This window comes from Camarhynchus parvulus, chromosome 2 (genome assembly GCF_901933205.1).
Source record: "Camarhynchus parvulus chromosome 2, STF_HiC, whole genome shotgun sequence".
NCBI lineage: Eukaryota > Metazoa > Chordata > Aves > Passeriformes > Thraupidae > Camarhynchus > Camarhynchus parvulus.
The window spans coordinates 36,010,631-36,026,810 of NC_044572.1; the positions used below are offsets into that span (position 1 = coordinate 36,010,631).

Below are 16,180 nucleotides of genomic sequence, written 5' to 3' on the forward strand. Positions count from 1 at the left end.
GAATTTCCCCTGAGCAGTACTCCAGTGGTTAAGGGAGAGAGGGAAGAAAAGTAAAGATCTTTCTAATGCACAGCCCTAAGATGGAGAACAAGATCACAAAATTACTTTCCTCCATTTTAATAATGAACCCCATATTTCTAATTTCTACCCATAGCACTAAGTAGCAATATTTCAGAACCATCATTCATTGCCATGGTAACATGCCCCGATATTACAAGCAGTTAATTATGTCGTTGCCATGTTGTAGACTATGGGGTTTATTTACAGAAGGAGATAAACATTTAATGAAAGCATCTCTGAACATATGAACAAAATAAAAACTGCCATTCTGTCCCTCATATTCAAAACAGTATAGATAATTTCATGGTTATTTTGATATTTTCTCAGCTACAACACATCATCTTTGTAATGAAGTAACTGCATCCGACTGTCATCTGGATTCCCCTTGTAAGGGAAAGAACCTGAGAAAAGACAGCCAAAAAATCCTCAACTGTCTCATTATAAACCACATAAAGAATATTCTGTAATTGTTTGATATTGTGATAATTTTGTGGCAAATGATCACTGGATATGCATTTTTATAAGCCCAAATTAACATTGTTTTGTTATAACATGACCTGCAAATGCAATGCATTCTACAAGAAATAGACTATTGGTTGAGTAATGATGTCTGAAAAGGCAGGTTTACAGCATCAATCTAAAAAAATGAAGGTTTTTAAGAATAAGCACTTAAATTTTATTAAATTTAAAAGGCAGGCCCAACTGCTTGACTGACATATTTGTAATTCACAGAAACGTTGTCTCTTTGCTGAGAGAATTAGTTCTGTAAGACTCCCCAGCTTTTATAAATTTGCACGTCTTTATCAACAGTTTAGACAACCATTAAATATATGATGGTTATACCTGCAGTTAGAAGGGCAGAAGAAAACTGAGTACATCACAGAGTTACCTGAATTATTCAGCTAAAATGCCAAATGGCAAGAAGTGAATTTTAATATTGTCAAATACAAGGAACATAGGCAGAAATAAACATTTCCTGATTTTACCCCCAGGATAAATGCCTCTGTTTAGAAAGCTGTGGTTCACCAAATTTTAAAGGTCATAACATATTATCACCTCAAACTATCACTGTATCAAAGAGCCCTAATGTGATGCTGCATTACAAATGTTTAAAAAGAGCAATGCCACAGGAGAGTAGAGAGATGACCTTACCCGTGCTAAGTAACCACTTTCCTGGGCCCAGTGCTGGTACACCATGTCCTGATACAATTAACCCACTTGAAAAGACATATGAAAATCCTGAAGAATTTAAAGGAAGACAATAAAAATGATCTGGTCTAAAAAGTAACTCACATAAAATAAAATGTAGTGCTCTACTAAGCGAAGACAGTGCTGAGAGATTACTTTATCACTGCATATAGGTAAGTTAAATGAGGATTTTCAACTTTGTTATTAAAAATGCTACATGAGCCAATAGCTGGGTGATGAAGTCAGAAAAATTCAGCCCAAGAGGAAGAAGTAATATCCTTGAAGTTAAGTGTTTGACAGTTTATAAGAGGAGTGATATAACTCATCTGCTCCGCAGTTTCTGAAACAAAGCCATTTTCATGGGTAAATGGATACCTGGGGGACAGTTAGATGTAGGAGTCCCTGCTAACTTTTCCCTTTAGAAATAACCAGATATGCTCTTGGGTTTTATTTTGCTGCCCTTCTCTGAAGCCCTGAGCAGTGTATGGACTCTGGAGACATTCCTCAGGGGGTGTTCTATGATGCACCAGAGAATCCAGAATCCATTTTCTAGCACATCCTGCTGGAATTTTCCACATCAGTAAGAATTGTGGTGTTTTTTTTTTTTCTGCCTTCATGTGGATCATCTGCTGGCTGATTTGGGCATACCCAAACTCATAAATTTGCTACAAGTGTAGAAGCTGTGAAGGTTGGTGGTGTCTCTGTCTCTCTTGTGCTGTTTATTACTCGTAACTGTTAATCTCTATAGGATATAAGGATATATGACAAGTTTACAAAGTTAATAGTCCATGATGTTGACAAGACATGCAGGAATATTGCGGAGAAGTACAGGGAGTAGACATGGAGGAGACTAGGCTGGCAGGCTCTGAGAGTGTTGCAGGGGTGTCACAATACACCCAAGACACCCCACAGCCAAAGCACTATGTGGGATGGCTTTCCTTGTCCTGTGAGGGTAACAAACCACTCCACACTGCTCCTGGGAGACCACTGGCCCTAAATGCTTTTGTTTCCAATATGTTTGGGAAAAAGAATTTAACTCCTAGATACAATCACCAATCATAAGGTTTCAGTTCATGAATCCAGGGCTGAAAGGCAGACTGCTTCAAGGAGCTTTGTCTGGGTTTATTCTGATTCCTGGTGCAGCTATAGTTGGTGAAGTGTTTATGCTTGGAACTGATACCCTTGCTAAATACTCCTTGTCCTCTTTCCCACAGGAAAGAAACTTCAGTTTTTCTTTTTGACACAGCAATCTTTTCCCCATCATTTCAGCAGCTAATAATTTATCCCTTTGCTTGCTTCTAATCTCATCATTAGTCATGTGCCTTCACAAAAGCAATACAATACATCAGACTAAAGCTGTCAGGGTTAGAGGTTTAGACTTGGCTTTTCAAGGCTGTAATTCCCAACTTTCAAGCAATACAGTATTTATAACTTTTCCTAGGTTTGTAACAGTGGCTAGTAAAACACCCACATGAAAGAAAATACAATTACAATATGGTTTTCACATTTGAACTTTCTGGCCTGACAAACTTAGATATCACATGCTTAGTTCTAACTACTGAAATCTTCAACTTTAATTTACTTTGCTCAAATATTGCAGGCCATAAATAAATCTTAAAATTATTGCAGTTTCCCCCTGATTTCTCAATAATGGTGCTTTTCCACATAACTAAATACACCAACATTTAGAGTTCAGCTCAACATAGTTTAAAACCACCACTGTTATCAAAACTTGGTTAAAAATATTTATGCTTGATGTGAGAATTTTTTTTGTTTACTTTCTCTTCTAAGATTTGTCTTGGCAATATGTAGGCAGAATTTCAGACTGGAGTATTTGTGGATTCTGTTCCCAGTGTATTGACTTTTATCTTACTATATTTCTTCTGTTCTGAGAAAAATATAAAACTATCCAGCCTACAGTAACATTTTAACATATCAAAGGTAATCATAGATTATAAAAATGTTACATTTAATGGAAGTATATGAATATTATACAACTATCACTACACACATTAAGTATCACTGTGGGACTGTTGAACTGCAAGTGGACTTCCAGTCTGTAAGTTCACATGGTTTGAGCTCCAACAAGTCTCTTATAATACAAGAAATCAAAGACATATGTGCTTCTTATTAGTATCATCAGTGGCTATCCTACTCCCACGTTTAAAAGTGTGACAGAATAAAGATACAGAGGCTGGCAGCATCTGATAGAATAACTGAGTACATCAATTCGATCTTTATCATGGCTTATAAAATAATATGCACTGTACTACATAAATATTGTTTTAGTTCTAATACAAACACTGAAAGAGCCTTTGCAAAGGTTTACAGGTTAATTCAAGGTACTGCACTTACCAAGATGCGTGTTCATCATCTTTGCACAATATTTACACATGGCTTCCAAATCATTTAGCTGTCCTTGTAGGAATGAAATCTGGGCCTCTAATTCTTCCTCCTACAATGAAGATATTTTTAGCATTAAAACCCCCAAAATTTCTATAATGCAGACTAAAAGTAGTAGGTTAATGCTTGACATGCTTAGACCTCTTTTAACATTTTCTATTCCTTTGTTCTTGGAAAATTTTGTCACTTCATGGAAATAGGGTTTGGTTTTAATCTCTCAGTGTTTAATAGTACTACTCTTTTTCTTTTCCTAAGGAATTAAATAAAAATCTATCTACATTGACCTCAGAAAGGTTAATGATTCAGGATTCTTTTATAGACCAGTTACCTGGTTTCACTTGTGCAAACACAGTACCACAGCATTGGCTGAAAAAACCCACCAAATGTGAAAAATTTTGATTTCTTTTAGAGTAACTTCCTCAGCTATTCCTTTGAAACCCTTTTTTTATTTTGAATTTCAAGAGACATATTTTATGAGACCTAGTATTGCATCTCAAGGATGCATTACTGCTATATATTTTGGCACATTTATTTTTGTAATCATCCATCATCCTCTATCTCTATTTAATCCCTACACTTGTCTTCACAGCAACTTCACTTTCAGACACCATCATACATAATATTAAAGTGAAAACTATTTTTAACACACATAGTGTAAAGCAGCTACTCTAAATTACCAAGTTAAGGTTAAAAAAATATGCATCAAGTATAATTTAAAATAGGAATTAAAAATTGATTTTAAAGCCCAAGAGAAGCATTAGTATCCAGCCATGGATACATGCCCTGTCAATGCAATGGGAACTACCTCAGCTAAGAATTCCTCTTTGAATGTCTTTGTTTGCTGGTTTACAAATCCATCCAGGCTTGACTTTGAAGACCATATTACAGAGGAAGGCCACCACTCCTTTGGAAAAATTCCTTCAAAGCTAAGTCACAAGCAGTATTAAGCAGGCTTTTGTTTAAGTATGCAATTGAATTAAAGATATTCAGAGAAAGCCAAAGTAACTTTTTAGCCTCCTGTTTTTCTTTGGAGCTTTGCAGTTCTATCACAGTCTTGTTTGATGGAGATCACTGAGCATTAGAGAGTGAATTACTTTTCAAATGAAAAAAAACCCCAAAACTGATCAGCAAGAATAAATAGAATGTCAGTCTTGATTTAAAGGTATAAGTGATCTTAATCTCCACCAGAAACCAAGTCAGAACAAAGTAAAGGAAACTTTGCACTAATATATCATAAATTCAAAAGCAATTGATGAATAAAAAGCAATGTAACTGTAGTATTATCACTTTATCACTTTTTGCCTACAAGATTTTCCCTTGCACCTAATAGATATGAAATATTTTTTCCTTGCTATTTCTTAAAATTATATACTCTCACCTTTTTCTTCTTATCCTCATACTTAGACCACTTAGACCAAAAAGGGATTTTTGCCAATTTAGAATTGCTGAGTGACCTCATTCAAAGTCTGCAGTTCTGTCACGGCCTGTACGAGCACATCTGCATTGACATTTCTATTCAAGAGATGTTCCTGCAGAAGACCATTTCTAGTACAAACAGCTATTGACTGCAAGAAATAATCTACCATAAATTTTAAACTACCACTGGCACTGAAAGTGCAGCCGTAAGATAGGGAAAAGTGAAAATATTTGAGTATTTCTACAAAAATAACACAATCAAATTCTAAAATCATTAGCCAGTAATTGAACCCCAGTTTATCTCCTACAGGTGAATAAGAAAATTTAACTTCTTGTAATAAATATTTCCATGTCTCCTAGACTATTTTTTTCTTATTTGTAGGTAAGAACTGCAGTAAATTGATCTTGAAATGCTTTTGGACAGCTGAATCCATCCAAACAGAGTCTGAAACTGACCTTTTCAGTTATACAACAGTACCTCTTCTCTTGGCAAGCGAGAGCAGTGCTGATTAAACTACGTCCCCTGTTCTTTCCGCTTGCTGGGAACCAGCATGGGGAGGAGCACTGTTCAGCAGACTCAGCAGGCACAAAGCAGGGAGCTGTGGTCAGGAAGTCACAGACAGTGCAAGAGGTCTCCTTTCCAAGCGGGAAATCTTGCACAAGGCTAAATGAACTTGGAGCTCCTGACTTATTTGGCAACTGTGGGAAGGGCACCAAGGAGTGCTGGCAGTGGGATGGGCAAACAGGCAAGACAGTGAACTTGGCACTTGACACACAAGAGACCCAGGGCTGTTTGCACAATTAGACAACACCCAAATGGTGATGACTTGCTACAAGATGTAATCTCCACCTCTGCTGTCACCAGCGGTGCTGTAACAACCTCTGTGTAGACTCTGAGAGTGAGCTCCCTGATGGGGGCTTTGCTCTGTTGTGGTTACACAGCAGCAGGTGAGGAGTTGTAAGAAGAGGCAGGTGTGTTTATTGCATTGGGGTGACTGACAGGTGATTGACAAGATCTTTCCAGGTGTTAAACTTTATGCAACAGACAGGAAAGGTGCAACTGAGGCAAGATACAGTGGGAAGAAGGCATACACTGGTACGAGGGACAGAACTGTGAACTTGTGACTTCTGGCAGCAGAAGGATAAGAACATGCTCCCTCAGAGGAAGAATTCAGGTTGGACACTTTATCAGAGCACTACCAAGGGAAAGTGATGTGACAAAGTGACAGTGTGTGGCTGGTGACTCTTCAAGCCTGACTTGTCACCTAGGGAGGTTTTTTGCTTGTTTGTAGCCTTCGTTTGCAGTGTTACAAAAGACTGTTTGGGGTCACCTAATGTTCTGACTTTTTTCCTGCTTATTCATGCATTCACCAAAGACAGGGTGATGTAAAATCATTTTAGTTCAAAAGTGACTGTAGGGCTCCTGAGCAAGGGTGAAGGGGACAGGAACCCCTCTGATGTTTCTCTTCAATCCTACGGCAAAAGGGAAAAGCCTGGAGAGCAGCAGGTGTATACCAGGGAGGCCACATATGTTTACATACTTGCTGGCATTAGCTGGGTTTCAACTATTTTGCTTGTTGCTCCCAGTTTGATGAGGACAGACAACTTAGAGAACAGGTCTACCTGGCAAAGATGGGGAAGAAATCTTTGTGAACAGACTTGCTAATCTAGAGGGAGGGGAGGACTTTGCCACAGAACAGGGACTTAACCCAGATATACATGAGGAATAGGCACATACAGACAAGGTAGGCAGAAGGTCCACTCAGCTGAGTAACAAGCTTCCTAATGAACTGAAATGGGAAAAGCACATATGGAGGTGGAAATGGTGGAAATCGAGAGCACATGTGTGGAAACAATGGCAGGAAACAAAGGACAAGCACACAATCATTGTTTGGGCACATGAACAAAACTAGGAAGGACAAAACCCCATCTGGAGCAAAAATTAATGGGGGACATCAAGGGGTAACAAGAAGTAATCTTATAAGTATGCAGAGCAGCAAAAGAACATTCAAGAAAAATGGTCTATTGCTAACAAAGGGAGATAAGACAATGACACGTGGTACAGAAAAGGCTGCAGCACTTGAATCCATTTTTGCATTTCATTTCTTAGGCCAACTCTGTTCCCAGACCCCCACATGTACTGTTTGGGAAGGAGAGGAATAGCTATGGAGTGGGGAAGGGCATAGGCTGGGGAATAGCCGAAGAAGGAATGTGTGTTCAAACACATGGGTCCCATACTTATAGGTGCTGAAAAAACTGACAGGGTGATTGCAACTCCACTGGCTACCACCTGTGAAAAATCACTGATATTACAGAACATCCTTGATGACTGCAGAAAGGTTAATTTTACACACATACTGAACAAGAGTCAGGTGGGGTATCTAAGGAACCATACAAAGGTTGGCCTCACCTTAGTCCTTGGAAAAATCGCGGAGCATGTCCTCTTGGAATCAATATCCAACATGTAAAGGACAAGACAATAATCAAGAAAAGTCAACAAGGATTTACCAAGAGCAAATCATGCTTGACCAACCTGGCTGCCCACTATGACAAAATGACTGGGCATGCAGATGAAGGGAGGGAAGTGAATGCAATGGAGTTTTACTGTAGTTAGGCTTTTGACACATTTCCAAAATTGTTGTCACTTATAATAAGATGAAGTATGGGCTTATCGAAAGGACTGTAGGTAGGCCAGATTGTTCAGAATCCCAAGCTTAAAGAACAGAGTCAATAGTTTGATGTCCAGTTGATGTTTGGAAATGAGACAGTAACAAATGGACTGTTATGAAGACACTGTTCGGTATCTTCATCAATAGCCCAGACAAGGAGACAGAATGTACACTCAGTAGATTTTCAGATGATACAAAATTGGGATGTGTGGCTGCTGTTCTGACTGGTGGAACTTCAACTCACAAACACCATGAGACACAGGAAGCCTAGGCAAGAGAAGCCTTTCTGAGGTTTCTGTTTTAGAAATTTTTGTAAGCACAAAATTCTGCACCTGAGAAGAAAAATCCCAATGCACCATTGCAGACAGGGAAGGAACTTTTTTTTTGTTTCAGATCTGCAGAAAAGGATATGGAGGCTAGAGTGGCTGTTGAGCCACTAAGAGATAAGTTCTCTTATCATGAATAATGCAAACAGTTGCTACATTATGAGCAATGTGGTCAGCAGATCCAGGAAAGTCATTACACCCCTTTCTACTCAGTGCTGGTGAGCCCTCGCCTTTAATAACACTTTGTTCAGTTCAAAGACATTGAGAAACTGGAGAGGACTCAGTGCAGGGCTGCTGGGAAGGCTACAGGTCTGGAAGAGACGCTGAAGGAGCAGTGCTTGTTTATCTTGGTGAAGAGGAGCTCAAGGGGGAGCTGCTGGGAGCCTGTAAGTATGTGAAGTGACAAAGATGATGGAATCAGACTCCTCACAGATGATACAGAAGGCACTATGGCCCAAAACTGCCCCTTGGAAGGTTCAAACTGGTCATTAGAAAAATATTCTTCATTAGAGGAGCAGTGCAGCACTGGAAGAGGTTACAGAGGAGGTAGTTCCTATTCAAAGTCACTGACCTGACCCAATGCTAGTGATTGTCTTATTCCAAGTAGCAGCATAAGCAGAAGTCTCTTCTATACAACATTTCTAAGACTAATCTTTTCACAATACCTTTCAAAGATTGCTCTGTACAGGTAAGCAGCTAAATCATAAATCCCCTCAGGAAAAATGACCTTTTTCAGTATTCTAATGTCAAATTCTTTAGCAGTACTAGATGAAACAACTGATCTATGGCCAGCATAGTGCAGATGCTCTCATATACACTGCACTTTCCTCTAAGTACAGCTTTTCATTGTGCTAGCAAAATGAGTAGCCTGGATACCATTTTTATTTTGTGTACATATAGCAGTGCTGATTTGACCTCTCTTATGCATGAATAGAGACTTATAAATTCTTCAAACAGGCCAAACCTAAGTCAAAAGTCCAGTATGGTCTGGACCAACCTGTCAGCTGAAACTGCCCCTTCAGTTGGTCTGACACACACAGCACCAGAAACACGTGAATGATTCCAACTCATTCAACCAAAATACAAAATCAGTGTCAATTTACCAAACAACATGTTCTATAAAGCTCAATATTTTCTAATATTGGGAGCTGCATTATGAGGAAGAGAAGCAAATCAAGCAGTAAATCAAACTAAGGAATCACTGCATCAGACATGGGAGACCAAGATCTGCAAATTGACGTATGCAATCTTGCAGAAAAACAACTTAATACTTTCTGAAAATTCAGCTCCGGGGTACTCAAAAAACTATGACACACCTTCAACCTTGCAGATGATGTAAAACCTCACAGATAACCATTAACATCTGGAATTTAACAGGAGAATGAAAAGGAAGTAATTTACTTGTCATACTACATTGATTTACATTTCATTAACAATATTAAGCAGGCTAGAATTTATGTATCCAGTCAAATCAAGATTCTATTTGAGCGCCTTCATATACACACCTCTTGACTATTTTCCTAGTTTTGCAAGACTGAATCTGCAAAAAAATTGACTTACATTTGTGTTTCTCATATTTCTCTTTCTTCTTATCCACATATAGAACTTTGCTTATATGGTTACATTTCCTTTTTTTTTCTTTTGCCATGAGAACTAATTCCTTTACGATTAATTTTTTGACATTTCTTTGCTATTTCCCCTCCAGTCTATACAGTTCTGGTACTCTCCATTTGTCCAAAGCTTTTTCTTCTGTTTTTATTACCCTTCCTTTCATCTATCTTCTCACCTTTACAAAGAGAGCTATGGAAATAAATTTTTATATCCTTCCTTTTCTCCTGAGCTCATAATGAGATCAGTGATGCTTTCCCATGCCCCATTTTCCATCAAATTTTACTGCATCAGGAAAAAAAAAAAAAGGAAAGTGGTCAGTATAGTCAAGAACAGAAACTTTTACACTTTTGGCATTGTAATACTATCCTTTTACAGCTCATGCCTTTACATGCTGCAATATGGTTTGCAGACCTGGGTAAGGGCACTGGAATTGGGTATCCTTTACAAGGTCTGATGACCTACAGTTTTGGAAGGAAGTCACTCTTTCTTAAAATTGCTTTTATCAGTTTAAACAAATTTTCTCCCAAATATATGACATGTAGCTTAACACAGAATTATGGAAAACAGGCAAAACAAACATGGAAAATCAGGACTGTAATGCCTTTCTTTGACAATACCATTTAGTTTTCAGTCTTGCTATTCAGGAGATGAAAGAAAAATTGTACTTTTATCTGTTTAACCCAAGTAGAAAAGTCAAGGAAAAGCAAACTCTGTTGTGAAAGCTTACAACAATGCATGTCCAAGCATTTCATTCATGAATGCTCAGAATGGCAGAATTCCATTCATCTTAAATTTGAGTCTTGAATAAGAATTAACTTGGCAGGACCATCAAGTGCTAAGTGCTGTGGAAAAGAAACTATCGTCAAAGAAAAGAGTATTGAAAGGTATTTAAGCACTAATGCTGAAATTTAAAACATAAAAAAAACCCAAACCAGTGACAGAACTGAGCTGGCAGAAAAGCTCAATCTTCCTGGGGTCTGTTCTGATGCTGGTCAATGATGCTCAGTTGGGTGAAGTATGGAGAAAACAGAATGTCACGACATAAACATGGAACAGTACTGCCCAGAATACTTCTCCAGACTATACAGATTTGAACAGCAGTGATGTCCTGAGCTCGAGGTGGTGAGGGGTTTTTTGTTTGCTTGTTTGTTTGTTCCTGTAGTAGTTAATAGCCACTTTTCTTATATTAAATTGCCCAGTCACATTTTCAGTTTTTTCAGTATTCATAGTAAGAGCACTCAGGAAACATCCCATAGCTCTTGGCAAATTGGCAGGCCAAATTAGAAAATAATTTTGACGAGGTTTCAAAATATTTAGAGGAAAATAATGGGAAAAACGAGATTGATATATGGAAATCCTGAAGTCAGGGACTCACTAAGAGTCTTACCAGTACTTAAATTCTTATTCATAAATTATACACAGAGTATACATTTTAGATGTCAGCAGTTTACAAGTCAAACAAGACTCAGATGTGAGGCATAAATTGCTTTCTCATTTAATTTTAAGCAAATTCCCCTGAAGTCAAAAGCAGTGGTTACTCCTTCCATTTTGCGGAAGGAGTTTCATTTATTTCATTTTCTAATCCAAGAATTAAATACAAGATTTAACCTTATAATCTTGAATCTCTCACAGTTGAATGTTGGTTGACATCCCCATAATTTTTTTATATTCTGTGCCAGCCACAGAATAGTGTACAGCATATGGTGACATTTAAACCAGAAACCCCTGTTTCTGAGCACAGAATTACATACAGTGGAACTTAACCCAAGCTTTTAATTTATTTTATTTACAAATTTAACTTGTTATTTAACTGTATCACTCACAGCCCCAAGGCCTTGCTCTGCTGGCTGCTGTACAAACATGAAGACAAATCCTGCTTCTCTGAAGGACTTCATGGTGTAAGCCAAGAGACAACAGATGGCTGGAGACACACATATGGGGAGGACATGGAAACAATATGGCTATATTAGTCAGTCTTCTAGACATGGCTTCAGCATGGAGCCAAGCTTTTGTTGATGAAAAGGTAGAATTTTTGAGAGAGTTTTCATAAAGCATTTATTTTGCAGATGTTTAGAGAAAGCTTCTTCTGTGCGGAATGGGCTATGAAATGATTAGATGAAAGTGCACCAACCACATCAGAATCTGGGGTGAAATGTATATTATTACTTTTATATTGAAAATTTTGGCATTTGTGATATTTTTGCACAAAATGAAATTTTGTGAATATTAATATATTATTCAGGGAGGACATAAAGAAGTTCAGATACTGCCTTCATATACTAATTCCTGCAGAAGTAGAAGTTAACTATTGATTTCCCGTGCTGAACCATTGTTTGACAGTATTTATCTGTCTATGTGCTAATTGAAATATCCCCACACTTAATATATTTCCAAATAACTCATGTTTTGTGTTCTTTACATCTTCACAACTGCCTAGTTTTTTATTATTTTGAATATACTTTCATAACTGTTAAACATTTTAAGCACAGTACTTTCAGGTAAGTCCTACAAGCTTTGTTTTGTTCCTTCATACTGCAGGTGCAGCAAACATGAATCCTGTTTTTATTTTATACCTTTAACTCCTGCTTATGCTTTTTTTTTACACCATTTTAACTCAGACTGCTATTCCAGTATGGTATGAGATAGTTTAAGTAGGAATATACTGCTTCCCTTTTTTCTTATATATTCTTCAAAATTTCTCTTAATTTCACTAGTGTTGTGTAGTGCTGGTAAGCACAGCTGCTTAGACTTTATACTTTCTGATACCTACATATCTATTTCAGTGCTTTTCTAGATCAAAACCCTTAAAACACAAACAGGGTTTTAAAACACAAACACAATCTCTGTTAGATTCGAGAAACCTTTTATTTTTAATCTCTTTTCTCCTATTATTATTTTGGCCCGTTGCTTTCCAATTTTGCTTTCTGGTAGTACTGTATATCTCAAAATATATCAGAAGACATCTGAGTAAGCACAAATGAATTCGGCAAACAGTAATCCTAGAAGTCCAGGCTCCAAACTTAGTGCTACCAAAGTTAAAACATTTCAGGGTACAATGCAACCTCTTCTGTTCAAAGAAATTAATTCAGAAGAGCAATTATCTGTTTTAGAAATGGAAACAGAACTGCCACTGACAAATCTTTTGTGAATGTATATTTGTGACAACCCTCTGAAAGGGGTGGGGGGAATATGACTGAGAAAAAATAAGAAAGTAAAACAAAAAAATGAAGGAAAGGTCAACAAAATATCCACTGTACCTCCAAGGAGCCAAGCTAAATCAGGTTATGTACCAACACAACAGCAACAAAAAATTATTTGGTTCAGAGGGATCAGACTGAAAACAAGTATCAAAGACAAGAAAGGAATTTTATAATACAGATAAAAATGTTCAAGTAGAATAAGACCAAGACAAATTTGTCAATAAATTAAAATGCTAGCAGGCATTCACCTGCAAAGGCACATATTTTTTTGCATTAATACAATCCTTACTTCTTGTATGTGCTCTTTTTAACAACACAGTAAGGGATGGCATTTCATGATGCTTCTCCAAGCTATGCACACATAAACAGAACAAAGAAATTATAATAAAGGAATAAAAGAATAAGAATTTCTGTACTTAACATTCCCCCTCAAAATAGAGATCAAGCCCCAACAAAACTGAAAAGGGCTGCAACTTGGATTCTGTATAACCAATAACTCAGGAAGTCTCTTCCAACATCCAAATTTCTAGCATTCTAGTTAGCATTTGTTGAGGAGACCCACACTTTCAAAATGCAAGAAAAATTATTATTTTACTGTATTATGTATCTGTAGCTTTCTTGAAATATAAGAAACAAGAATTTGTGGTCAATTATTTCTCTTCTTCCAAACTGGAATAACTACCCTCTTCCTTGCCCCCTAGTTTTAGAAGTTTACATGTTCATTCATTATTCTTTACATATAAACAGTATTTATTTACCATCCATATTTATTTATAAAGTCTACTAAGATTGGTGAACTTGAGGCAAAATAGCTATTTTATTGCACTGATGTATGATTATCAATTTATTTGATTTACTGTTTCTTAAAAAAAAAGCTAAAAATATATAGAAAATTGGAAGAAAATGAAAGGAGGTGCCTCAGACAGATATATTTAATTTCAATTAAAGTCCTGAAAATAGCTGAAACTCTGGCTAACAGCTTCTAATCACCAGGTCCTGCTGTTGAATTTCCATCTTAAACAGTTCAAAGTCAATTTGCCAGCTCAGTTTCCACATCCCACCTTGCCTGGAGATGCTAGTGGCAGAGGACCATGGGCTTGGGAATTTTCCAAAGCAGCTCCCACTGTTGAACCTATTATTGGAACAGGCTCCAGGTGCACCAGCCTCACTGTTCAGAGCTAGAAACCAGCAACTGTACTACCGGAGAAGAATTGTTTTTGTCTAACCTGGGTACATTTTCCTCTTAAAAATATTCTGCTTCTATGGTCAGACAGCTTTTCCTTAGCAGGAAGATGGGGAAGGATAAATAAGACTAATGGAGAAAGCTCCTGCCTGGAGACAAAGAAAGCAGGGATGGAAAGAAATCTCTTCTGCAAGCAGACTCAACACACGGGAAACTTATCTACCTGCTGCTTGCACAAGTCCACCTGCTGGCCCTGCGCTCTGCGACTGCCAAGAGACAGTTTACAAATGAAACCCATAAAAATTGGCAAGATCCATGGAAACGCAAAAATCTGGGCATAACTCGCTGTGGATGGGTAGGCACTGAACAGCTGAGTATGTATGAATAGGTGCTATTCCACTTGGTGAGGGAATAGGTCAGAAAAGAAAGAGCTGCAGGGTACTAGAAATTATCCCTTTGAACAGAAGTGCTGATAAAAGGCTTCTCTCAGTGCTGCTGTTGAGATTGTTGACTTAAGAATATTGGAAAATTTCTTCATATATAATAAAAGGGATACATTAATTTAGACGGTATGGCTGTAAGCATTTTGGAAATAGTTATAAATAAACACAGAGGCAAATGAGAGAATCCCACACCTTCCATTATGTTTCACTATGACATCTGAGGTACTTTCTGCCCATATGTTACACATATTGCTGGCCTTTAAGACTGCATAAGTCCAATGTGGCAAATGTAAGAAAAATGAGAGCAGAGAAACACTAACATATTTACTTCAACCTTACTGAAAGAGTTGATAAGTTGTTATGTACTTACATAATTATGCTTCTTGATTTTGCTGCCCGAATAAGCTTTTTAATACATACAGTTCAACATAAACAGTCCTTTATGAAGGCCTCCCAAAGCACACCCTTTGTTAAACTCATACTCATTTCAATTCTTCTTATGCATGAGTTGCAAAAACAGTTTCACTAAATCTTCCTCTGGTTAGACTGGATGTATTTGAACTTTGCTATGATTCCTAACATGACTGAGGATATAGACCAGAGGAGGATTATTTATTTAAGGGTTTTAGAATCTCTAATTTTTCAGAGTTTAAGGAAGGTAAAACTTAAGTATAGTGATTATGTAGGGGCTATAAATATACACCATTTATACCACATTGTTAAAATAACAGAAGTACAAATCTTGTTGTTTTCATAGGGAATTGTTTGATTTAACAAAACACAGACAAAAATAAGAATCAAGCTATTAAATGCATAGCCACAACCTATTCCAGCGGGGAAAAGAGTCTTCCAAACACAGAAACCTTTTCCGCCCAAAAAACTCCCAAATAAAACAACAGCTTGGTTTAGAGGCATGTGTCTCATCCACATCCATGTTTTTGTTGAGAGTTCAGTGCAGGTCTCTCAGCTCTGCACAGAAATGGACAGTAATTTCATGCTGTTATCTTAAAAGAGCAGGATGAAGAGATGGAATTCCCACTGAAAAGGAAAATGGGGCAGCTCAAGCTACCAACATAGAATTTCTGATATGTTTTTCTTTTCCACTGGGATGCCGAAACATTAACTTCATGATTAATGTATGGAAAGAGGATGGACAGAGCAAGTCCTGTACCTCTGCTGATAGCATGACTGCTGTGAAGTGTCACACTTCTTGTGTCCTCAGTCGCTTTGATCCTTTTGTAAACATTGCTCATGGTCTCATCCATTCATGATTTTTGTAATTTTTAAATTCTTTCTGACAGTTTCAAAGGGCTGCCCAATAATTTTTAATGTTCTTACTGCCTTTTTTCAAGTGGTGTCATTCTGCTTCTGTGCAGAAGTTACTGGAAAGTATTATTCACCTACATGTATCTGAATCTTTGGTACAACAGAAAGGTAAATTTACACTGACATTTTTAAAATATTCCAAATGGCCCCACAGGTCTGTTCTCTATATGTGTTTATTGCTCGTAATATGACTGAAAAAGCACTGCAGAGCCTCTTGGGTTTTTTATTCATCTCCTTTTTTTTCCTAAGCAATTAACTTCCTGTTTTTAATCACAGTACAGTTTCTTCTCCCTGAGATGAATCACTCCAAAAAAGATAAGGAGCTCTAGGATTCAAAGCTGCCACTCATGCATAC

The 16,180-nt window shown here is 37.4% G+C and overlaps 1 protein-coding gene across 3 annotated transcripts in view; it reads right to left on the reverse strand.

The window, feature by feature from the left end:
• TBC1D5 (TBC1 domain family member 5) overlaps window positions 1-16,180 on the reverse strand; it is a 318,017-nt gene that overhangs the window by 23,440 nt on the left and 278,397 nt on the right. For all 3 annotated transcript variants that reach the window (XM_030969414.1, XM_030969420.1, XM_030969429.1), the window contains one exon: window positions 3,604-3,703. In XM_030969414.1, the coding sequence (XP_030825274.1) occupies window positions 3,604-3,703 (100 nt within the window). The remainder of the gene's footprint in view (window positions 1-3,603; window positions 3,704-16,180) is intronic.